Genomic DNA, 26,229 nt, shown 5'->3' on the forward strand with positions numbered 1-26,229 from the left:
ATGCATCTCAGCATAAGCACAGCAAAAAGTGCATAAACACATGGATCTAGGCATAAACATGGCAAGAAGCACATAAACGTGTGGATTTAAGCACAAACACAATATTTAGACATATCCTATCCCAAGAAGGCTAGGCCAACATCATCAAAGTAATAAAACGTGTTACAATCACCATTCCCCCGCCTCCAAAAGAATTGGATTGTGATCTGAAATGAGACAAGGTAAAATCCTTTGAATAACATCTGGATAGTGTTCCTCCCAATCATGAGCGATCAAAGCTCTATCAATCCTTTGTACATAAGTTGTTTTGTTTTCCTTTGTTGCTTGTACATAATTACTTCGTTTACTTCATCTCTTTGATGGAGTAGTTTCTTTTTAATACAAAATTTTCTTACCTATAAAAAAATAAAAAAAAAAAAAATACCGGTTACCCTCTCTCTCTCCACCAAATCATTTGTTTCTTATATTGCAGAACTTCTCTCTGATGCCTCTCCTTTGATGGCTCTAAACTTGCTAAGCAAATCTCAAACCACTTATGATTGGCTAGGGTCATTTGCATTCCTATTAAACACTGAATTGGAAATGATCTAAGAAGTTCCTCCACAAATCCAAATGATAACAATGGGTCCAGGCACCTCAATAATAGAATGATGATTTAATTTGACAAACCAAACACACCACAGGGAGGGTCCACAATATATCTGATTAAAATGTAAAATGGAATGTATATTTGAGGCATATTCCCCCATTCAAAAGCAAGAATTATACATCTAAACTTAAATTTTTTACGTTTTGTTTGTTAGAAAGTCAAATATTGACCATGCATAACCAAATATAAATTAATACACTAAGCTCTTAATGACATGAATAATCATATCTTTACTTTCTATATGCATATTGATGGTGGGGAATGTCTTAATAGGCATTCAATGCTTTTTTTTATTTCATCCAAAAAAATTTACTTAAATAAAGCTTCTAATACCTACATGTATGGAAAATAAAGGTGTCAGCCCAAAGTCAGCTCAAAAAGAAAAAGGAAAAAAGAAAGACTTGGGTCTAAAAGAGCCTTGCATGGTTAATACCTGAGAGGCATTTTTAATATGATAAAACCGATAAGCATCTTTTCCAAGCAAACCAGCATCAGCAGAATCCAGATCAGATCCATCATTAGCCCTGTCACTGTTAAAACACAGAGAACCAGGAAAAGGATTACTTGAACTAAGTTCTGAAGAAGAAAAATCAACCAAATACAGGTGTGTAGCACTCAAATTGCATTGAAAACCCTCAAGGATACATCTGGAGAGATCATACAACAAGAGAAGAATATTTGAAGGACATGCGATACACATGAGACTACCAAATAATGCTCTCATGCCTATTTTCCCTCAAGCTTCAAAGGAGCTTAAGGATTGTAATAATGTGACTTCAACATACGATGCAGGAATTCTAATGTGGCGTATTAATCCTAAGAAAAATGGGAAGATAAGGAAATGCTGCATTGTTAATAAACAAACAACCCGATTAACCAAATTTAAGTTCAAAATACATATGAATCTGGTTCATCAAATGATAATTGTTCAGCTGGACACCTAACTGATTACAATGGACATACTACCAAATACCTTGGTTATCAATTGAAACAGTGGAAACCAACTAACACACAATTTTTTTTTAAAAGCAAACCTAACCATACCAACCATCCCAGTTTGTTCAAACATATAAACAGATTGGGGCCACCTTGACGACGACCTGATTCCATTAAAGATACTGCCAGATTCTTGGTTTTTTTTAATCCTTTTCCACACAGCTTCACCCACCTTTTCTGTAAAAGCCACTCCAATCAACTTTCTGATTTTGTACAGTATATGCTCATGTAACATTTTTCTTAGAAGCGTTTGCAATAAAGTCTTGCTCATATTTATCCTCAAATTATTATTTATTCTATCATAATCCCCTTAGACAAGCTGAGGGAATACAAAAATCCAGCTAGAAACATATCTACCACTTTCTGCTCATTTTCTACGATCAAAATATTTTCAATATTGGTTGATGCCAAGAAGTTAGATAAGGCTGCAATGTAATGATGTTTGTAACCACACCAAACGTAAAAATTGCTCCCCTTCCCAACCGCTCCCAACACCACCCCCCCCCCCCCCCCCCCGCGAAACAAAAAAAAGGCACAGACACTCTATTTCAAGTTATCACATGCATAGCTAGAAGATAATATAGCACTGAGAGATGTCAGTTGTTATGATTTTAGTGAACATAAACAAGTGATGGCGCAAAACTTTCTTCTTACAATTGATTGCGGGCTATCAAACATTGGTAGTACAAAGCAAGGGCCCAAGCTCCTTAAGTGGTATATACCTTGGAATAGCCTTCCTCCAGTGATCACGAAGTGCTTCAACTGTCTTTTTACCACCCAAAAAAAAAAAAAGTTAAAAAAAGCTAAAAGATGAATAACAAAGTAAACCAAATTTCCTTCAATTTGTTAAACCTGTAAATTACTAGACACTCTTTCTCCAGACAAACTTGATGCTAGTTCAAGGAATTATTTATCTTCCAAATCATCTACAATTGGAAACCCAGGACTAGAGAGTGAAAAAGAAATTTCTAATCTTCTTTGTAACTCTGAGACAGCAGATTGTTCCCTTTGGCTTCCCTGTCCAATGTATGGAAATATAATTCGAATGATTAAAATTTTAAATTTAACTAGGTACAGGGTGGGCTATAAAAATAATCATAACACAATCAAAGGAATATTGAACTTAAAAAGATGAGTACAAAATTGATTTTGGTTCAAACTCGATTTTGTACCAAAAGCTTAAACGTTGTTTATGTAAAAGGAAAATTGTACTTAAAAGTATGAGTATAAACTCAATTTTGGTTCAAAATTTGTTTGAATAACAGGAATTTATATTGAAACTTTTAAGAATGTCCATACAAAAGCTTAAACTTGTAATAATACCATGATTTAAACTTCAACTACCATTTGGACTTTGGTTGATGCACCAAACCAAGAGTTCTCAAAACAATACATTTATCAAAAGGCCAATTTCCTTATATATGCTTTCATCTGCATAAGTTATGGAACAGGTCACTACAGACATTGGCATCTGATGCATACCTCTACTTCGTTGCAAATTTTTTTTTTTTTTGGTTACCATGAAATTGAAATTTAACAACTTAAACTATTTTTTTTGTAACCATTTATTGCAAATTCATAGTTTAAGAGTTCAATATGAAATTGGCAAAAAGATTCAGTCTACTTGAAACAAATACAAGTTAAGGAGATTGCTTGAGCTCCTTAGTCAACAAGCTCAATAGAAAATGCCAGGTGTCATTAAAAGCAGCAGCAGTTATACCTCGAGTGCAGATTGGACATTATTATTTGCTATTGTAACATCCTTATTTTCAGGAATATCTTTAGGTGGAGGTGCAGTGAACTGCTTTGCAATAGGGTCCTCTACAAAACAAGCAAAGTTGAAAAAAATTTATTGCACATAGAATCTGCAGAAGTAGAAGTTGATCCATTAGCTTAAATATAATCAAACCCTGTTTGACATGGGGCCTGGTCATTATTAATTGAAAACCCAATTTCAATATAGTAGTGTTACATGAAAACACAAAACTTGCCCTCCACACCATTCTTATAGAAGGGGGTGCGGGGTGCCATTTGAGGTAGAGATCATTGACAAAAGTTCTAGCTAAATTGTTACCATGGAAATATGCACCTAACCACATCATAAAGTGTGATATAATAAAATAAAATGGCATTGCATACAACATTATGCAATTCCTTACAGATTAGGAAGAAGATTACAGTGCCTGACCATCATAACTGAAAAACCTAAATTCAATTCTATAATCGTATGTTGTATAATAAAAGTTGGGTCCTCCAAGCCATGGTTAGGTAAGTGTCCATCTTCTCTATGCAACAAGTAACTACAATCTCCTTGCACCAAGTGGCTACCCTTTATTAAAGACTTGAATAAATTACTTGATTTCCCTATAGTTTGTGGTGATTAAAAAATTAGTCCCTAAATTTTTTTTTATTTTTAAATTAACTAAAACCATTAACTTTTTTTAAATTGTTACCATTCACACCTCAATTTGTCTCTATTAACTTAAAGTAACAGCTATTCATATAAGTTGTGACTAATACATACCTTAACATAAAACCTCATTTCATGTGAAACTATAAGACCTCTAGTAGACTACATGAAAATAGTAAAATTGTGTAATAATTGGTCGATAGTTATTGGTGCCAAAAATTCACAATAACTCTCTTTTTTCTTCATTTTTTTTGCCAAAGTTTATTTTTTATTTTTGATAATTCAATAGTTGATGAATGTGGGAAGGGGGGGGGGGGGGGGGGAGGGGTGCTTTAATCCTGGATGTCTCTGTTGGAAATACCAAAAGATGTCAGTTGAGTTACAAGGCTCTTGGCCTATTGCCAAAGTTTCAAAAAAAAATTTAAAAAATACTAAAAAATAATATTCAACTACCAATTGCTTTTAAAAATCTAATATAAGTTTCAAAATTTATATTATTTTAATAATTTGCTTTAATTTTTTGTTTTAATAATAAAATTTGGGTTGTACACTTGTGCTTGCATTATGTGACTCATTATAAGTATATTAAAATTATTAACATAGTTTGCTTTAAGTGAAACTCTATTATCAATTTTTTAAAACTAAAAAAATAAAAAAGCAAAGAAAAAAAACTACTTTGATTAAAAATAAATTATCAAAAAGTTTCAATATGTCATGTAACTTAAAACCATTTTTTTATATTTGATTTTAATTATATTATAGAAATATTTTCTTTAGTTTGCATATGATTCTTGATTAAGCTGTGCATCATGAGATTGGTTAGAAATATTTACTTAATTAGATAGCCCCATCCCCTCCCCACCCCAGGAGCACTTGAACCTGGGTCTTCAAACCCCCCCAAGCCTTATGGCTTAGGGAAGTAGCAACTCACCCAACATGCTAGTGCATCATGTGTGCTAACAGTAGTGTTACATATAAAAAATAACTAGACATAATTACGATTCATAAAAATCAATCACTTGCATAACATATTTTGGTAATTCAACAAAATCCCCTCTAGCAAAATATTATAATAGAAAAATGAATGTAATCTATAGAGGAAATGATATTGCATACAACATTCTGTAAATGCTCCAAACAAAAGATATGTTTGAGACAAACCGATGTATCATCAAGAAGATTTTGTCATACAAGAATCAAATTAACGATTTGGATGTTTAGAAATTATCCAAGTGAAAATCTGAAAAGAAAAAAAGGTATCGTTTATCAAACAACAACTAAATGACTCAATATTTTTTAAGTATTTCAAAGTAAACCAGTACCTTCTGGGACCAACCACCACAGATTACCAAAGTTTGATTTGCCATCAAACCCACCAATTAATAGATGACGTGAACCAATGGATGTCATAGTCTAATAGAGTGGTATGCCCAAGCAGCAGGGGGCTCGTTGCCAGTCAGTAGGCGCTTCCATTGTGCAGACACTTATTTGCCAAAAATAAACACAAATTTTTCAATAAACAACTATATATGAAACAGTAATTTCCATAGCTTGTTTCACCCCTGCTAGCAAAATTTCACTGATGAAATGCTGAAATTGGTTTTACAGGTGTTGTTGTTATTGTTATTATTACCATTTCTTTATAGAAAAAAAAGAAGTAAAAATCATCATGTGAAAGTTGCAAGCATATCATATATCCGATATTATCCATCATTGTATCCACTTTTCAGTTCCACTGGTAACAAAAGGACCATAAAAAATAGTCATACACGTTGTGTGTTGCTTATTTCTAAAACAAGTTTTGAGATATCTATGTTACAACATAGGGGCTTCTCCATGAAACCAAACAATGCATGCATTATTGTCAGATAATCAACCATTTTTGGCTACAACATGTTTGAACAGCACCCACTAGGTATCTTGTGAGACGCATGTCCATGGAGACAACAAGTAGAAAAAAGGAAAAATGTTGTCACTGATGTCCTTTAATCTATGGTTCTGAAAACAACCTCTCTCACACCACTATTTTTTATTTTTGAATTTAAAGGGTAAAATGTAATTTCACATGTAAATGTCACACTTCAAAGAAAAATGTTTAAAAAATAAAACAAACAACTTTATACAGGTAATAGTCAGAATATCTATAGCATGAACAATATAGAATGTTCATTAACATCATGATGACACATCCAGCACATATCTGCTAGGAATCCAACCAGCAAAGTTGTTAAGCACTCACCCTGATCTAAAACAATGCAGTCATTGTAATAAATGTCATAACGACTCAACCAACCACTAGTCCCATGCCCTCCAAATAACAGAAGCTGCAAAGAAAAAAAATTTAGCAGTAACGTTTAAGGAACTGTAAGGAAAAAAGTTTCAGCACTGACACAACAACACATGAACAGAAATCAACAAGGAGAATATAAAGGCTGCTGAAGATGTCATTACATAGTGCCCTCCAGAGGTCACAGTATGACCACAGCGAGAAGAAGGAGCTTGACCTGGAAGCTTCAACCGGGTCAATCCAGGTGTTTCATTCTCTTCCTTCCACAACAAAGAAATGACATAAATTCAACTTAGTTTACAAAAGAACTTCTAATAGAACTATTTTTATTATTCTCTAACACTCAAGAACTGATTGAGAAATATCACTTCAAAAAAAGCATATGCAGGCAAGGATTTCTTATAAGTACTTATTAGAAGACAGAAATACACCTCATTGTCAAATAATCATGGACTTCTCCACAAATTAAATTCAGAGAATAGTTTCTTAATAGTATTTATCATAAACAAATTTACATGATACATCCATTAATCTATAGAAGAGATTCATTCATTTTACGCATGTTTTGGCAGATGGCTTTGTACACTGAGATTCAACCACTGCTTTAAACATATATTTTTTTTTTGATAGGTATGAAAATTTTGTATTATTCATTTCAGGTTGTAAGAAATTATTACCCAATTTCTCCCTCTCTTCTTAACTTACCCTCCACCCCATTTTCCTTAATCTATTTGGCTTGTGAGAAAATGGGTAAAAAATGAGAGAAAATATCAGATTCCTTACAACCTGAGATTCAACTGATAACCAACCATCCTATTAACACTTGTTCACAGGTGGTTACACTCATCTTGTCAGTCAAACAACAGGTGGAGGCATCCTTCACATGAATGGATTCAGTAGACCGGTGATTTGACAACCCCCCCCCCCCCCCTCTACCTCCCTCTCAACCCAAGCCCAAACAACCTGCGATCTCCCTTAACTCACATACACACCAAATAGAAAAAGGACAATCTTAACATTTTTCTGGCTTGGGTAATCCATTTAGGAGCATCATATGAGAGATTTTTTTTATTGGTATGCACCCGGTGGGTCTTGAACCCACAATCTTATCCTCCACCTAGCTCTTTCAAGGGGAGGAGGTGCCAATTGAGCTAAAGCTGCCTACTTACCCCCCACCCAAAAGTTTCCAAAGCAGTAATATTAGAAATACCCAGAAAGCTAAATCCAAAGAATTTGAAAGAATGATAAGGAAAACACAGATTAAGAACAAAGCCAAGATCAGAAAAAGAAAAGAAAAAAAAGTACCAACATCGTAGACCACGATATCACTGAGAAACTTCTTGTCAACAAGTCCACCAAACACGACCACCTTCGATTTGCCGATGTTGACCGCGGTGTGACCACTGAGAATATCCCAAAAAAGTCATTCAAGAAGCAATCTTGGAAAATAATACAAAAATGTCAAAAACAGTGACCTGACTCATATGTCATATACTAGGAATATCATGTAGACCACGATATCCCAATATTGATCATATGCCAAACCGGATTTAATAACCATGTTACCAATATCATGTAGACCACGATAGCGCTAAACCGGCAGTTTCTAAAACTATCGGAATAACCCCGCACAAGCTATCCTAGCGGTTTGAAATAGCAGCTATAGGTCTTCTTTTTTTTCTTTTTTTCTTTTTTTTTGAATATAGGCTTTAGCGGCAAAGTGCCACCGAAATAAGAAGAAGAAGCTTGAACCCAATAATGCATTTTTGTCCTCTCTCTCTCTCTCTAGCTTTTTGGTGTCACACTGTCGCTTACTGGGAGGGAATTTGCAAATTAACAGTGTGAGAGGGTTCTATATAGTAAGGTAACCCACGTATGTAAGGATTAAGTAAAATAGTATCTCGAGATTTAGAAACTCGACATCTATATAAAACTCGAGTTTTAGAAACTCGTTTTGCACTTGCTGACTTGGATTAAAATGCCACATAGATCTCGAGTTTTAAGGACTCGATTTCTACAAATAAAAAACCGAGTCTTTAAGACTCGATTTGCTACGGGAAAAACATTTTTATACTCATAGATATCAAGTATTAGAAACTCAATATCTAATTAAAATTTGCATAGAACTCAAGTCCTATAGACTCGAGTTTTGCTAGGAAAATTTTTATAAACATAGATACATGCATCAGTCTACAAAATTTAATAAACACAGATAAAAGAGAACTCGGCCCTCACTCTCTCAACCATACACTCAGCCTCACTAACTCACTGCCTCACTCACCCATAACTCTCACACCACATTGCCTCTCACTCTAACTCACCGCATTGCCTCTCTCACTACTCTTCCCTCTCAACAAATTCATATCTCAAGTAAGGGTTTTTTATTTGATTGTCATTGTAGTTGGGTATTAATTGTTGTTGGGTATGGGTTAAAGAGTTTGACTATTTATTTTGTAGATAGTTAACATAACTTAGTTAAGATACCAATATTGTGAATTATAGAACTTTGTTTTGTTAGTGTTAATTTTTTAAGTATTTATTTGCATGGTTTTTGTGATCAAAATTTTATTCATCATTTCTAGGCTCTTATTTTTATCATAATCTTACAAGTTTTTTGACTTTTATTTTTTATAGGTGTTTTTGACTTTATTCATCATTTTTTTGGGTACAAAATGGGTAGTGAATGAATTGTAATGAATGGGTATGTAATCATGCCCTTTGAATGGGTATGAAATGGGTATGTAATGAAATGAGTGACTTACTCATGCCCTTCGAATGAATTGTAATGAAATGTGTATGTAATTTATGCCATTTGAATGTGTAATGAAATGGCTTTTTTTGTATTGGGTATGAAATGGGTAAGTAAATATGATTAGATAATTTTGTCTTTTTTTGTTGTTGTATTGGGTATAAAATGGGTAGTCTTAGCATGACGGAAAAATGATTTGGCTATAAAATGTGTAACGAATGTGTAATGAAATTCATGCCCTTTGAATGAATTAGAATTTGTACTTTGTGTAGTTTGACTAGATAAAATGTTTTTTAACTAAAATAGTAACTTGACTCGAACAGATTCATAATAACTGTAATTGATATAATCCTATACCACGGTGGTCGGCTTAAGAATGCCAATGCGGACAAGGGATTGCCATTTGAAGGGCCTATAAACATGGAGTTCACCCAAATTGATTGTAGGTTGAAGACCCTTGATGAATTGAAGATGACAGTTATGGAAGAATTGTGTGTGAATCATGTTGCGCACAACATACAAATTACTTATCATATGCCACATGAAGTCTTAAAGAACAAGATTAATTACAAGTATATGTCGATAAAAGCAGACAAACATGTAAAGATGATGTTTGACAAGTTGGAGAGAATACTCGAAGTAAATGATATTGAGTTGTATAGGCATGGATATCTGCCTCACATGCTTTCTTCTCTTGTGAGAAGCATAATAACATAAATTACATAATTTCATATACATAAAAATATGTGAAATTAAGTTTCTGTAATGGTTCTTACAAAGAATTATATGGTTGTCCTAACTTCATATGATCCATACAGAAAGGGAAGAAAATTTATGAAGTAAAACATAAATATAAAGAGTAGAATGTATAGAATATTAAGATCATTCTAACCTGAGTTCCCCAGTAGGTGTTTGCTGTCCTAACAAAAACCTCTGCATGTTTACAAGTAATATTTGAGAAGAAAACTCATCGGAAATCCGATGCTCCACTATCCCAGCTATAATCTACATTACAATTTATCCTGACATTATTATTAAACTAAAACAAATAAAGAATTAAGATGCAAATATTTATATATTTTTAAGTGTCAGTTGTGTAAAGAGAGAGAGCTGTCTGCGAGTAAGTACTTTTTGATAACTTGGGAGCTTCATATTTGTTTCACAAACAGGCTAATGTGAAGCTGATACCAATAAAATACGTTGAAGCATAAAAAATGACATCACTCAAATGTCACCTGAAATACCACTGAACAAACTAATAGTTTAAAGATGCATATATAATATATGTAAGCCAGGTGTGTAAATTGTTGTTTACACAATTAACTAACTCAGTTGTTCAGATTGTCATTCTTTTTTTCGTTTCATATTCTCATATTGGCATACATGCTATGCTTCTCTTCAAGTTTCATGATAGCTAATTATTCATTTCATATTAAAAATAAATACTACCTTGTGCATCCATGTATCTCAACAAGGTGACACCACTAAACAAGATAATTGTGGGAGGCTATTAGATCCTATTACCATGCCATAAACAAGATAGTTAACAAACCTCTTTTTCAAGGTTCAACAATTTTGCGTTTTTTAACCCTCGTGTAATGTTTGGGCGCGCAGGGGGGGGGGGAGGAGGCTAAGGGGCGTCATCCTTAGGCTCATCATCCTGCTGAAAAGACATTAGATGCATACAAGCAATATTCGATGTAATGATAAGAATAAAGTGAACTACAAAATATATCATTACATTGTAAGCAATGTTATTATACCATAGAGCTGCCTTTGTGTCCTATTTTCTATCCACGAGTCCCACAAGTGGGTGCTCTTCTAGCACGCTGCAATCTACCTCATGGGGGTGAGGGCTGATGAGGGGGATGCTTGTCCGGTACATCAGAATCTAGTTGTAGAGTATGAATCCCAACCGGAGGTCCTAGAGGGTCGAATGAGGATGAGGTAGGTAGGTAATGATGCTCTGTATAGCCAGGAGTGGGGATTATTGTCATGGGCAAAGTGAGCGCACTGGAGCTGGTGGGTGGGTATGAGGGTGTCTCGGGGTGCGTAGGAGGTGTCATATGAAAATCAATACCAAGATCAAAACTAGGCTGCGATGGTGGGGTGGGTGAAGGGACCTCGAGCTGAGGAGATGCATCTACCATGGGTGGAGGGACCTTAGGCTGAGGAGATGCATGCAGGATGGGTGTAGGTACCTTAGGACTAGTTACAACCCGAGGGGTTGTTGCACGTTGACCACGGCCCCTAGCTGCACTTGTGCTTGGGCTTGCAGTAGCAAGCCGACCACGACTCAATGTACTTAGGGGTGCTACACTTGTGCTTGGGGTTGTAGCAGCTACTGATTCAATCTCATGCCCATTGTTTGCCTCCCCATTTGCTGTAGGACCACCACCAAGCCCAGCCACAGCATTTAGGACGCGCCGGACGTGGTCATGTCTTGGGCTGCCTACAGGAAGCATCTTCAACAGCTTCAAATGGCTTTCAATCTGAAACAGAGAAAGAACCAGTATAATCAGATTTGAGACATTTAGGTATCAATTACAAAATGGATAATATAGTAATTATTAATTGCTAATATTGTCTACCTTTACTATGCTAGTCCTTAAATATACTAAACAACTTCTATAAAGAATGAACTTTAGTTACTGAGAGTTGCGGAACAAGGACAAAACACCACTTAAAAATACATGCACAAAAAAAGGAGAACCCATATCTTCAAAAGTAACATGCAACATATTTTTTAATCCACTTGCATAGGCATGGTAAAATTTTGTTGAGTACATTACATTTTAAAGCCTATACTTATAATAAGGATGATTTAATATTGTTATAAATTAAATCTTATATTATCATTACTTTTAAATCAAATTATGAACTTTTAAAAGTGTATCAATTGATACTTATGTTAGTTTGAAGTTGACTCTGGACTTCTAGAGTCACATCATCTACTGAGAGTATCCTAAACTTGTCACAGTTAACAATTGTTGGTTGCGGTAATTTTGTAACTGTAATAAATCTATGAAAATAGCTTTACTGATTTAAGAAAATGAATAAAAATAAAAGAATAAACAGGGTATACTACAGAAAAATTCCATATTCAAATACTCAACCGAAGATTAGAAGTTTGAGATTAATATCTACTCAAATACTCAACTAAGAACTAAAAGTTTTATTAGAATACTATATGAAACATAAACTCTTTTTAATTGGATGTCAATCAGATCAAACCAGATTTGCTGAAGAAAGAAATCAATTGATTCTACATTCATACATGTATTGAAGAAAAAACAGAGCAGGCGATAAAATCTAATTAGAACACGTTACCATTATATCTAATTTAGCGTTGTTGCGGTCGACATACTTTCGAGTAACCGGACGGTACTAGCGGTAATAGGCATGATTGCAGGGCATCTCATCAATTTGAGAAGGTGCATGGAAAAGTCGTTGTTGTCTCATACCCTATGTAAGGATATACAGTGCATGCTTCTCCCTCCAATTTATTTCCACCTTCCCACGCAAGTCTATTTTATGCAGTCTATCATTGTACATAACATGGTCGGGCTGCTCCTGGGCCAACCCAAACTGTTGAAGGACACGGTCTGGGTGGTGTGTCTCTACTATGCAAAAACACAAAAATGGCACCCTTGTCGTCCACATGTCCCTCCCTGCAACGCAGAAGGCAGGAAGGTGGCCTAAGTCTGCCTCATATGGCTGCCACATAATCTACAATAGAAACAAAAAATAATTATTATAACACCTTAAAATGTGAAACAAGGGAGAATACATAGAAAAAGGGAGAACTAAAAATTAAAATAGAAGATATGTTAAAGCAATGATTTTAACATATTCTTAAGGAAAATTATACATACGGATCAAATATTTAGGCAAGAAAAAAACAAAGAAATGAAACATTAGTGAAGTCAATTAAATAAATATAATGAAACAAAGATACCGCAAAACTTTGGGACTAAGGTTTGGTTGTTGTTGCATGATGCAACAAAGATACGGCTTGGTTACCACTTGAAATGGCAGTGTTAAAGCAACAAGATATATGCTGATAATGGTGTGATAGTGGTCATAGCACAACTCCACTACCATCAAACCCTTTTGGCTTCATTTTCTCTATTGCTGCTACCAACAAAAAACTTCAAAAACTATCATCACCATGATCAATATTCCAACCTCTTTTTTAAGACTTCCAAAACCTCAAAAACCCTTCCACACTTGCCTCCCCTATGACCCAATTTTTTAAATGTCCAACATCTCAAATGCTACTCATCATTTAACCCATTAATGTACCTCAGTGCATCAGGTTACTTTTGTACCTCAATGCAACCAAAGTTGCTTATCTTCTAGTCAATGAACAAAGAAGCAACTTCATTAAGTTGATTGCTATTCAAACTACACTCATTGGATCTAATTCCCAAGTTAAGCGTGCATACAGTTCAAGGAACATTTATTAGTGTTAATTCCACTAGCTAATGGGCAAATAATCATTCCAAAAAGGCCAGATTTTAGAACAACAATATTTCGCATTAACTTTACATCAAACATATTTGAAATAACTATCCATAAAAATAGGTTCAAAGCAACAACATGAGTGAGCAACGAAAGTCTTGCACACAATAATGGAAAGAACTACTATCTTGTACAAAGAATAAAATTTACTCAAAGCAAATGCATGTCTCATACATATTAACTTCTAATGGGTAAACCTATGAAAGTTGTCCTTGATCTTGACAAACTATAAAGCCTTCAAACAAACTCTAGAAGAAATTCTTGAATTTTCTTATCTACTTGATTTGATAATATACTTGGTCTGGCTGTATTCTAACTAAGCTCGCGATAGCGGACCAACGCCATGCCAGACGGCCTACTCTTCAAGCTTGGCACCAGCACTAACCTACAGTTGTGAGCAAATAACATAAGATTGGGTAATACCACTTAGTTACTAAGAAGAGTACACTACATAACACATTGTATATCATGAAATACTTACTTAAATGCATGTATAGCTTTTGGCCATGGGCCATAATCACATCCAGGTGGGGGCTCTATCTTTGGGCACAAGAATGGAAACCTCGCCCATGCCTAATATTGGACTAATTGCAACGGCCCACCAATCTACGATGTCTCTTTATGGCTTGCCTGGCACAGCTCTCTGTACAACCATGCCAGGCAACCACTACCCCAACTATATTGTGGTGGATCATGAAGGTTCCGCAGGAACTCCAAGTGCATCAGATGCACCCTATCTCCCAACTTGTCTATGAAAATCTTATCCCCTAGTAGAGCTAAAATATAGCACCGGGCATACTGATATATCTGAATCTCCATTGCATCATGAGGCAATGGCTTTGCAATGTGCTCAACAAGGCGGCTAATGAGAATTCGTTGCCTGACCAAAGTTTTTTTTGTCATTCGCCGGAACTCCAAAACCAAGCAACTCCACGCACAGTTGGTTCCAATCTCCCACAACAATTGGCCTAACCAAGACCTCACCATCTACAGGAAGTCCCAAATGACCTCCACATCTTGTAGGGTGATTGTTATCTTACCATGTGGAAGATGGAACATATGAGTCTCCTATTGCCATCGCTCAACTAGGGTCAATATTAGGCCATGATCTATCTCTCTGGAAGGGGCTGTAAACAATCCTTCTAGCCCCAACAACTTGATAATGTCTATCACCTGATTATCTTACATTGTTATGTTTACCATCTCCTTAAAGTGACCACGGCACAGAAGTGGGCCCGGGTCCTACAAAATCGATACAATTATAGCAATTGTTAGAACTAGATATACAACTTTGAAAGAACTTGCTAAAAGTCAAAGAGAATGTAAAAATTAAAATGGTTCTTAGAACTAGATATTTCACCTCATCATTCCAAATGTGCTCTGATCAATGATTTTATTGTTGCGTCAGCAATGAAGTAATTTCTGGACCAGGGCGCACAACCTCTAGCTCCTCATTGATCTGAGGCTCCATATTACAAAGAGTACCTACGAAATGCAGGCTTCTAAGTTCTAGCAAGAGGAAAAATAATAATAACAACAACAACAATAAATTCCAAAATAGAGGAAATTTAGGGATCAAGACAAGTCAAATTCATTACATACAAGGAAAAAAAAAAGGAGGATAGTATATAAGGTATCAAAATTTCCATAGAACAAAATAAGGTATCAAAACTCAAAAGCCTCAATTTTTTAAATTTTTTTTGTAATTATAACCCAAGAACAAAAATAAGAGCACAAACAAAATAAAAACACAAATTTCTCTAATTTTGAGCCCAATGAAGAAATTTGCATCATTTCTACGCAAACAATAAGTAAAGACACATTACACTGCTCCAAAGAGTTCTGCAACATTTGCAACCACCTCATAACAAAGATTTTACTAACATAATTCCCAACAAGTAAACACATATCAAGCATTATTACCCACAAACCAACAAAAAACAGAGACAAAAATAGAACATGCCAGCAACCCAAATATACAGCAAGTAACAAAACAAATCCGTCTAACTTAAATCTTACACTAACAAGAAAAACTAAAGCACTAACAACGGAAATTATCAAACACAAACATTTGGGCTAAACCCCGATGGAATAATTATTTAAAAAGCTCAAATTTTTATAAGAAAAACATACCTTCAAACTTAAAAAAATCTGAACTTCCGTCGGTAGGGACAAAAGGGATTTTGAAGGTATGGGTCAGGGGATCGTCTAAAGCTGATTGTGAGAAAAGAGGAGAGCGTTTGAGGGTGAGGGTGATTTTTGTTGCACGCCGAGGGGTTAAGGGTGACTGATTTGGGTGTTTGAGTGAGTATTTGAACTTTGAGAAAGTGTTTGAGAGAGTGTTTGACAGAGTGCTTGAGAGAGTGCTCGAGAGACTGAGAGTGTTTGAGAGTGAGGCGTTTGAAAGTGGATGAGATTGTATAGTGTGCAGATTTCGGGTCTAATAAACTTGATTTCTACATGGCTAAATTTTCTCCAAGTGGAAAATTTGTCCATGTAAGGGAATTGACAAACACCACAACTCGAGTTTTAAAAGCTCAAGTTCTAAAAGGATCTCGAGTTTTAAAAGCTCGAGATGTTAGTTTCCAAAATTCTTTTAAACAGTGACAACTAATGAAAACGTTAGATATTTAAGGGTAAATGGAAACAAATTCCACTTATTGGTCTAAGGTTTCAATGAAGAAGCAACTATGAATCTAATTTTTTCACAAATTTCGCAATTTGCTGTGATTAAACTTCAGTGGTGGTCATCACCCCTCTATTGCACCAATTCAAATTTAACAGTTGAGCTGTGAAAATAAATAAAGACATAAATAAATAAAATGTACTAATATACATCCTCAATTATGCTTTATGAGTACATGCATTTAGTCCAAAGAATTAGTAATTATTATATCCATTGGAAGGACCACTAAAAGTGGTCCTCCCAACTTTGGGCGCAACAGGTTTCGAGGGAGTACACCTTTGCCTAGATTAGGCCTAAAAACCATAAATACAGCACCCTTCATGGAAGGACTGATCTACTACCAGAGCACGTGTCTTGAGTTTAGGTATGAGGATAGGAAGGTGTTAAGCAGCCATCCCCACCCGACTCGTGGGTTAGCTTCCATTCATTATGTCTTGTGTCTTAATCTCATTAAAGGCACATTAAATATTCATCATTCTAGACACACACACACACACACACACACACACACACACACACACACACACACACATACTAGTATACATCTAATCATACAACATAGTATTTTCACCCCAAAATCCTAACATACATCTATCATGCATCTCATCACATCTCAAACCCTAGCATACATGTATTACACATGGCATCATATCATATTCAAGGCAGAAACATAGACATGGCAGCAATCAAACATGTTATAGGCATCTAAACATCAAGAACACATCATTCAACCAAGCATGTTCATTCTCATCAACAAAAGGAAATGCATGTTCATATGAATGCATGACTTGACTCACTGCATCACAACACCTATGTGTCAATGTATGGTCATATCATATGCATGTTCATGGCAAAACAACAAAATTGGAAGATAAAACTCTAATCTAGCATGTGAAGAACAATAAAAGCAAACAAAATGGAAGCAGAAACTCAAAAGCATAAAATAAGACAAGGTAGGGGCATATTATATAAGCGAAACAAATAAGCAAAATCAAAAAGGTTTGGATTAGGGTTTCTGGGCATGACTATGCATATGGATACATAAGGTCTACGTGCGCAGCCCAGTTATATGCGTACGCATATTTTGAGTATGCGTGCGCATGCAGAAAGCATGCATACACATACACGCCCTAAAACCCTAACCCATAAATATAATGTAGATATCGTATTTTTTCGCCCTTGATTTGCGTGTCAAACCCCAAAAATTCTAAATATATTAACTTTCTTCCATGGGGCCATAAAAACATCTAAATTAACATGGCGTAACCCACTCGGGCATCGAAGCACTCAAAATGCCATTTCAAGTCAAATTTACCAAAATGCCCCTAGTCAACCCTAAGTTGACCAAAAGTCAAAGTCGGCCAAAATCATCCCAAAACAACATTTTTCATGTTTCTACATCAAACCTGAGCTACTCGGTGATTTTCATTTACTTTGACCAAGTTTGACCCGAGATTGACTCTTGAGGGCTCCAAAAACCCTAATTTTGATCTAACCATTAGAACGGGTTAAGACTAGTGTCATTGTAAAAATTATAAAATTCCTTTTCCAATAGGTCGAAATTAGAGTTAAAATGGTTGAGATATCCCGAAAACCGTACAAATTGCGTCAGCTCACTGCCTAAGGCCATAACTTTTGATCCGATTATCAGAATTTCAATTTCTTTAGTGTTTTGGAAACTAGACATCCAAATCTTTCCAGAGACACCAAGATAAGCTTAATTAGAGTTTGAGAAGATCTTCAAATATTCATTTGAAACCAAACTAGGGAAGGAATCGGGATTACTAATGTCAGCATTAGACCGGGCGACCACTAAAGGGCCGCTAGTGGGCGCTAGAAGCTGAATAGTCACAAAACGTTTATAAATACCCCTAGACCCCTAAATTTCAACAACAAAAAAACAGTGATTTTGGGCATTTTGGAGCACTTTTCTGGGTAGATTCTTTCTCTTTTTCTTTTAAATTCTCTCCCAAACACATCAAAAAACCTTTGATTCCTCTATTTTCTCAACAATCAAGAGGTAGTGTTCTTACTCTCTTTTTCCTCTCTTTGGTCTTAGGACCTTGGATTTGAGATTCTAAGCGTGTAGATGTAGCTTTTTAGTTACAATTGTCCCATTTCAGATCACAATCCAATTCTTTTGGAGGTGGGGGGAATGGCGAGAGGGAAGAGTCCTTTTAGGTTTGAAAACATATGGTTGAAGATAGATGGGTTTGTGGATAGAGTTCAATCCTGGTGGAATTGGCATTCATTTGTAGGTACACCTAGTTTTGTGCTTGCCAAGAAACTAAAGGCATTGAAGGAGGACATTATTCAATGGAATCGTTGAGAGTTTGGTAATGTAGATCGTCAAAAGAAACAATTGTTGGAGGAGTTGAAGATTTTAGATGCTAAGGAAGAGGACCTTGGACTCACTAATGAGGAGAAATGTTATGGGTAGATTTGAGCTCCAAGGTGGAGCATCTTCTTTCTTTGGAAGAAATTTCTTGGAGACAAAAATCTAGGATGTTATGTATTAAGGAAGGGGATAACAACACCAAGTTCTTATACAAGATGACAAACTCCCATAGAAGGCATAATAATTTGAGGATTTAGGAGGTGGATGGGGTGGTTTTTGAGGAGGAATTCGAGGAAACTGCTCAGGTAGTACAGTTTTATAAAAACCTGTATAAGGAGTTTGAGGGGTGGAGGCCTTTTGTGGAAGGCTTGGAGTTTGATTGTATTAGTGATATGGAGAAGGTTTGGCTTGAAAGAAAGTTTGAGAGAGAGGAGATTTTTCAAGTTGTAAGAGACTTGGAAGGGGACAAAGCTCCAGGTCCGGATGGGTTTAATATGACTTTTTATCATCATTGTTGGAGAGTAGTGGAAAAAGATGTCTTAGCGGTCTTTGATGAGTTTTTTTTAAATATTGTAAGTTTGAAAAATCTCTTAATGCTACTTTCATTTATTTAATTCCAAAAAAGAATGATGCCTCTAATATTAGAGATTTCTGGCCTATTAGCTTGGTGGGGAGTGTGTATACAATTTTGGCTAAGGTTTTGGCAAATCGTATAAGAATGGTTTTAGATTAGTTGATCTTTGAAACTCATAATAGCTTTATGGGTAGAGACAAATCCTTGATTCGGTTCTTATTGCAAATAAATGTGTTAATAGCCGAGTGAAGAGTCAGGTTCTTGCGGTCATATGTAAACTTGATGTTGAGAAAGCCAACGATCATGTGAATTGGGAGGCTCTTTTAGATTTTTTGAATAGGATGGGCTTTAGGGGGAAGTGGTGCAAGTGGATTCGTATTTGTAAATCCATAGTTCGGTTCTTTGTCTTGATTAATGTGTCTCTAGCTGATTTTTTTGGTAGCTCAAGAGGCTTAAGATAAGGGGATCCGCTATCTCCTATGTTGTTTTTGATTATGATGGAGGTTTTCAATAGGATGTTGAGAAGAGTGGAGGGAGTTGGCTTAATCCGTGGTTTTAAAGCTGAGGGTAAGAGGGGTGGTAGGGAATGTGTTTCACATCTATTGTTTGCAGATGATACTATTCTTTTTTGTAATGCAGATGTGGAGCAAATTTTTCGCATTTGGCTGTTGTTACTTTGTTTTCAGGCTGTGATAGGTTTGAAGGTTAATGTACAGAAGAGTGAAATGGTTCCAATAGGGGAGGTAGATGATGTGCACACCTTAGCTGAAATTTTGGGTTGTTTAGTTGGAACTTTACACATGTCTTATCTTGGCATGCCATTGGGGGCTTCACATAACTCTCCTTCAATTTGGAATCCTATCTTGGAAAAAATTGAGTGCAAGTTGGCCGGGTGGAAGAAGTTGTATTTGTTTAAGGGGCATAGATTGACGTTACTTAAGAGTAAGTTATCTAGTCTTCCTACCTATTTTTTATTACTATTCACCATTCCTACTAATGTGGTTAATAGAATTGAAAAATTGCAAAGGGATTTTCTATGGAGTGATAGCAAGACTCATATGGTAGGATGTGATAAAGTTTGTGCGCCCATAGCCAACGGTGGTTTAGGTATAAGGAAACTTACTACTTTCAATAAGGTATTATTGGGGAAATGGTTGTGGCGGTTTAGGAAGGAGGAGAATTGGCTGTGGAGAAAGGTGGTAGCTTTGAAGTTTGGGGAAGAGTGGGGGGGGATGGACATCTAAGTTAGGTAGGGGAGTTTATGGGTGTGGTTTGTAGAGAGGTATTCGTATGGGCTGGGAGGATTTTAACAAAAATGCTCAGTTTGTTGTTAGGTTGGATTGGGTTAGGGAATAGAGTGAGATTTTGGCAGGATGGGTGGTATGGAGATCAACCTTTCCAAGTGGCTTTCCTTAGGCTGTATGGTATTGCTATTGACAGGGAGGCCTCTGTAAAAGCTTCTTTATCATGGCAAGGGGTGGAGGATAGAAGAATTTTGGATGTTTGTTTTATTCGGGAATTTAATGATTAGGAGATGGATGAATGGCTGAATTTTCTTCATATCTTCAGAGCCAATATTCTTTCAATGGATGTTGGAGACCCATTGAGATGGAAGTTGAAGCCTAATGGGGATTTTGACATCCGGTCATATTATAACAATTTGCGGGATTCTCCCTCAGTTGTCTTTCCTTGGAAAGGTATATGGAGAGTTATGGTCCCTAGACGTGTTTCTTTCTTTGTTTGGTGTGTACCTTGGAATAAGATCCTAATTGGTGATAACCTAAGATTGAGAGGCTTGGATTTTGTGGACTAGTGCATTATGTGTTGATATTGTGGGGAGACGGTGGGCCACTTACTTCTTCATTGCGAGATAGCTTATCAGTAATGGTGCTTTGTTTTTATAACTTTTGGAGTGTCGTGGGTCATACCTAGATCGATTCCAAATTTGCTTTTTGGCTAGTGGAATTGGTTGGGGAAGCAATCATCTCAGATATGGAATTTAGTTTTGTTGTGCATACTGTGGTGTCTTTGGAAGGAATGGAATCAAAGAACTTTTGAGAATTTGGATAGTTCCGGTAATCAGATGCTTGCTTCTTTTAGTAGAACTCTTTTTAATTGGTCTCGGGCTTGAGGACTCACAACTAGTGATTCTCTCCCTTCTTTTCTTAGCTCTCTTTCTCTTTTGTAATTAATCTGTTGTTTGGTTTTCTTTTATATATTTTCTCTATTTTCTTTTTTCCTTCTTGTAATTTTTTGGTTTGCTCTGTGCTTTTCTTGCATAGAGTAGCCTTTCATATATATATCATTCTTACTTATCAAAAAAAAAAAAATGTACAAGAAGAAATTGAATCTAAAAAAAGCAGAATGGATTTTGAAGAAGTAAATCTCCACGCACGAGACCAATCAAACCAAAAACATGGTTGCAAACAAAGCTAAGAGCTTATCCTTAAAAAGCACCGAATCTTCAAATATGTGATTATTTCTCTCCCTCCAAATAATCCACATCACACAATGTGGTACCAAATTCCAAACATGTGAAGAATGCTTCCCCAAACAATTTGTCCAATTGGCTAGTAAGTCGATAACCCTCACAGGTAGAAACCAAGAAACACCAAAAGATCTAAGGGCAAAGCTCCATAATCGAGATACCTCACCACAATGTAGGAGTTGATGATCCACTTTCTCCCAATTACATCTACAAAGGCAACACCAATCCATAATAGTAAAGCATCTTTTCCTCAAGTGGTCCATTGTGAGAACCTTCCCCCAGGCAACTTTCCAAACAAAAAAAGACACATGATATGGAGCCTTCGCACCCCAAATACTCTTCCAAGGAAAATTAATAGAGCTAGATCCACTCAATGCACCATAAAAGGATTTTATATCAAAATCCCCATTCAACCCCAAACACCACCTCATCTTATATTCACCCTCAGTAGGAGGACTCAGTGATGGATTGGAATGGGGATCCAAGAACCACCTTCGATCTAATGTACACATGCCCAAGGTATTTAATTAATGGACTCATTGTTTAACATGTGGCATTGTTTATTTTCTATGATATTCTTAAGCACATAATAATTTTTGGAAATCTATGGAGAGTAGGTAGTTTGAATGATACACTAGAGTAGTATTTTACTATTATTAGATGGGATACCACTAATTGGCAGAAGTTAATTTGGTCAATCATGTTTCTCTAGAAACTGTTATAATTAACAATGCACATTTTTCAGCCATTCAAAGGAGTTCATGATACTCAACGCTTGGTAACACATGCCTTCATGTCTCACAAGGTTGGGCGAAGATCACAGCACTTGGGTCTTCACAAAGCAATATGTGTTTTGTTAGGATGGAATACTATTGTCCCACATGACCCAATAACATGGTCTCTTGAGGTCTTGCCAAATGCAGAAGCCTTGGCTCAGCAAGAGGATTTGGTACTCTGGCCTCCTCTCATTGTCATCCACAACATTTCTATGTCAGACAGTAATCCGCAAAAATGGAAGATTGTTAAAGTTGAAGAGGTTAAGGCTTTTCTAAGAGGTAAGTCACTTTGAATGACCTGTTCTGTATAACACAATTGGTTGAAAATTAAATTTGAGTAGGCATAAAGCTATACTTGTTAGGAGTTTCTTCTAATCTTGATCACCACAACATAATAAGGACAAAGTTTATTTTGTATTAATTGCTTATGTTCATGATATGCAGTATTTGAATTAGTCATAATATTCAGCTTGCCTGTTGTGAGAGACCGCCAAAATTGGGTGCCTCTCAAAAAAGAGAAATTTTTGAGTGCTTTTTAGGGCACCTCTCTTTTTGGGTAAGTAATGTGGAGTCACCACTTATTTTTTATACAAAAAAAAAAAAAAATAAAAACTTTACATGGCTGAATCGTTTCATCTCATTGATTGACAAAAAAAATACATAATTGAAAATTTGAAAATTACATGACTTTGGGTTCTAGTTATAATCTACCAATATAATTACATGGCTTTTTGTCCTAGTTATATTCTACCCAAAATAAAAATAAAAATAAAGACAAGGCTTAGATCTACTTATGCAATTATCTTTGAAACCTAAAAACCCTAACCTCAACAGAAAATATCAGAGAGGAGATCAGAAATATCAGCAATTTGAGAGTGAGAGTAATGCCTCCTAAGAGCATAAAAGAATGTGCTGAATTATGAGATAGAGTCTCTATTTATAGAGGCTAGAAAACTCTAAAAAATAGCTCAAACAATTAGAATACGAATCGGGACGCGTCCTTTTGCGAAAAGATCGAAAAGGATGTGCCTTATCGTCACCCCAAGGGAGTTGGGCCTTAGCCCTTAAGGGTGCCATTCGGTACTTTTGGGCACCAAATGTACTTCGGTGCTTAGGTGCTTTTTGGACTCCCTTTTTGGGTACATGGATGATCATTCTAGCAATCTTCCTTAATTAAATTATGGGTGCAAAATCGAGTGTCTACAAAATGCCCCTCATTGACAAAGCTTGGAAAGCGAATTTCAATGTAAAACAAAGACACTGATTTTGTCAACCATGATTTAATTGATGTTGAATTTTCAAAGATTACCTAGCCCTCGAACCTAAAACTTAGTAGCATAGAACTAGTGCCTTTCCTTTTGACAAAAATGAGAATACTTGACCCAGCTGATAACTGATGAACTTTGAAATGATTCTTGATAATTAAGGTGACTAAGAGACTTTTTCATTGTGATCTTTGATAATGGAGTTGTCTGTGACCAAGGACTTGATCTTGACAAAGGTAGTGTTTACAACCAAAGGACTTGATCTTGACGAAAGTAGTGTCTGCGACCATGATCTTGATCTTGTATACGTAGGTCCCTGTGACCAAAGAATCTGATCTTGACTGAGGTGATGTTTGTGACCACGATATTGATCTTGGATACGTAGGTTCCTGCGACCAATAAATCTAATCTTGACTGAAGTGATGTTTGCGACCACGATCTTGATCTTTGATACGTAGGTTCCTGTAACCAATGAATCTGATCTTGACTGAGGTATAAATCTGATCTTGACTAAAGTGATGTCTGCGACCACGATATTGATCTTGGATACGTAGGTTCTTGCGACCAATAAATCTGATCTTGACTAAAGTGATGTTTGCGACCACGATCTTGATCTTGGATATGTAGGTTCTTGCAACCAATGAATCTGATCTTGATTGAGGTATAAATTTGATCTTGACTAAAGTGATGTCTATGACCACGATATTGATCTTGGATACGTAGGTTCCTGCAACCAATAAATCTGATCTTGACTGAAGTGATGTCTATGACCACTATATTGATCTTGGATACGTAGGTTCCTGTGACTAATAAATCTGATCTTGATTGAAGTGATGTTTGCTCTACGACCAATGAATCTAATCTTGACTGAGGTAATGTCTGCGACCACGATATTGATCTTGGATACGTAGGTTCCTACGACCAATGAATCTGATCTTGACTGAGGTAATGTCTACAACCATGATATTGATCTTGGATACGTAGGTTCCTACGACCAATGAATCTAATCTTGATTGAGGTGATGTCTGCAACCACAATCTTGATCTTGGATATGTAGGTTCTTGCGACCAATGAATCTGATCTTGATTGAGGTAATCAAAGGCTTTTCACCCTCGAAACCAAGTTGTTGCCTGTAAAAGTAAAAATTTGGAATCAGTCTCTAATTGATGAGTGTTTTGTTGTCCTTTGCTTTTTGAGATGTGTGATCTTCATTCACCCCCTTCTTGATTTGAACATTATCAAGAAAAGTTTAATTGACAAAAGATTTTATTTTTGAGAAACATTTGATTTTTGAAGCTTGGAAGTTTTGAAATTGAAATTTAAAATTTTGAAACTTGAAACTCTGAGATTTGAAAAATTGAACTTGAGATTTTGAAACTTAAGGCTTGGGCTTTGAAACTTGAGATTTTGAAAGATTTGAAACTTGAAATTTTGAAAAATTGAAACTTGGGATTTTGAAAATTAAAGCTTGAAATTTTAATCATGAAATCTGAGGTTTGAATTTTTTTTTCTTGAAAATTTTAAAACTGAAGGTTTGGATTTAAAAATTGGGCATTGAGAATGTGGAGTTTTTTAACTTGGGAATGCAAATTCTAAATTGAAAATTTGGGGTTTGAAAGAAACTTGAAACTTGAAAATTTGAATTTGAATTTGAAGTTTCTTCTTTAATCCATTTCAAAATTTTTCATCCATTCTTTTATTTTTTGAAAATTTGATTTTTGATTTTTCTCTTCTTCTTTTTTTTTTTTTATGTAAATTGTTTTTTTTTTTTTTGAGTGAGGAAATGAAATAAAAAGGAAAGAGAAAGAAAACTTTTTTTTTTGGAGTTGACTCAGCAACTCAGTTGAATTTAAGTGTGGGGGCCGAATTTTTGGTCCCCCCCACCTTTCCTTGTCTCACTCTTTTTCTTCCTCCCCCATCTTTTCTTCCACCATTAACTTTATTCACCTTCTTCTTCCACTTGATTTTTCTTTTCCATCTCGCCATTTCTTCTATAAAAAAAAAAAAAACACTTTTCTAAGCTTCTCAACCTTCCCTCATCCATCTCTCTCAATATTTCTTTAGATCCTTGTGTTCTTGAACATTTTCACTGCACACCCATTTTTGGTGAAACCCTTCTTTTAAACCAATTTTAATTTGCATCAACATGGCTTCTTCTTCCAATGGATCCTCTTTTCATGGTAAGAAATATGATCCAACATTTGATTGGCATGATGAGGAAGGGCTTCTTCAAGACCTTAGGACTCATTCTCCATATTGTCATGTAGACACCAAGGTAGGTTTTTCTTTAATTTCTTTGCTTGGAAAAATGTTATTGCATGTGATAGGGTACTGATTTTGCCTATCTCCAAGTCGTCCATACAGGTCGTCTGTAGGCTGGAATTGTAAACACCCTCAGAAACCTACCTGCAGCTACCTTGTCCAAGGAAGAAGAGCTCTGGACGAGATAAGCACCACCAGAGAATGAGGCGCTTGTCCAGAGTGCTG

General features: G+C 35.8%; 1 protein-coding gene and 1 pseudogene across 1 annotated transcript; one reads left to right on the top strand and one right to left on the bottom strand.

Annotated features, from left to right (window-relative positions):
- Positions 1-450: 450 nt before the first annotated feature.
- On the bottom strand, positions 451-7,875 carry LOC142617584 (protein GLUTELIN PRECURSOR ACCUMULATION 3-like; annotated as a pseudogene).
- An 11,835-nt stretch (positions 7,876-19,710) lies between these two features.
- Positions 19,711-24,087, top strand: LOC142616518 (uncharacterized). Its single transcript, XM_075789355.1, has 6 exons — positions 19,711-20,155; positions 20,548-20,663; positions 20,745-20,927; positions 22,447-22,756; positions 22,922-22,977; positions 24,055-24,087. Exons 1-6 carry the CDS (start codon positions 19,711-19,713, stop codon positions 24,085-24,087), a joined length of 1,143 nt encoding a protein of 380 aa, XP_075645470.1.
- Positions 24,088-26,229: the final 2,142 nt, after the last annotated feature.

The sequence above is a fragment of the Castanea sativa genome, chromosome 11 (genome assembly GCF_040712315.1).
Source record: "Castanea sativa cultivar Marrone di Chiusa Pesio chromosome 11, ASM4071231v1".
In the NCBI taxonomy this organism is placed as follows: Eukaryota; Viridiplantae; Streptophyta; class Magnoliopsida; order Fagales; family Fagaceae; genus Castanea; species Castanea sativa.

Bases quoted from the DNA above. Each gene is read 5' to 3' on its own strand.
- LOC142616518 (XM_075789355.1), top strand. From the start codon at position 19,711: ATGGAGGTTTTCAATAGGATGTTGAGAAGAGTGGAGGGAGTTGGCTTA. The intron at 22,757-22,921 runs GTAAGTCACTTT...CATGATATGCAG, and splicing joins GGTTAAGGCTTTTCTAAGAG to TATTTGAATTAGTCATAATA. The intron at 22,978-24,054 runs GTGCCTCTCAAA...TTGTATACGTAG, and splicing joins TGAGAGACCGCCAAAATTGG to GTCCCTGTGACCAAAGAATC.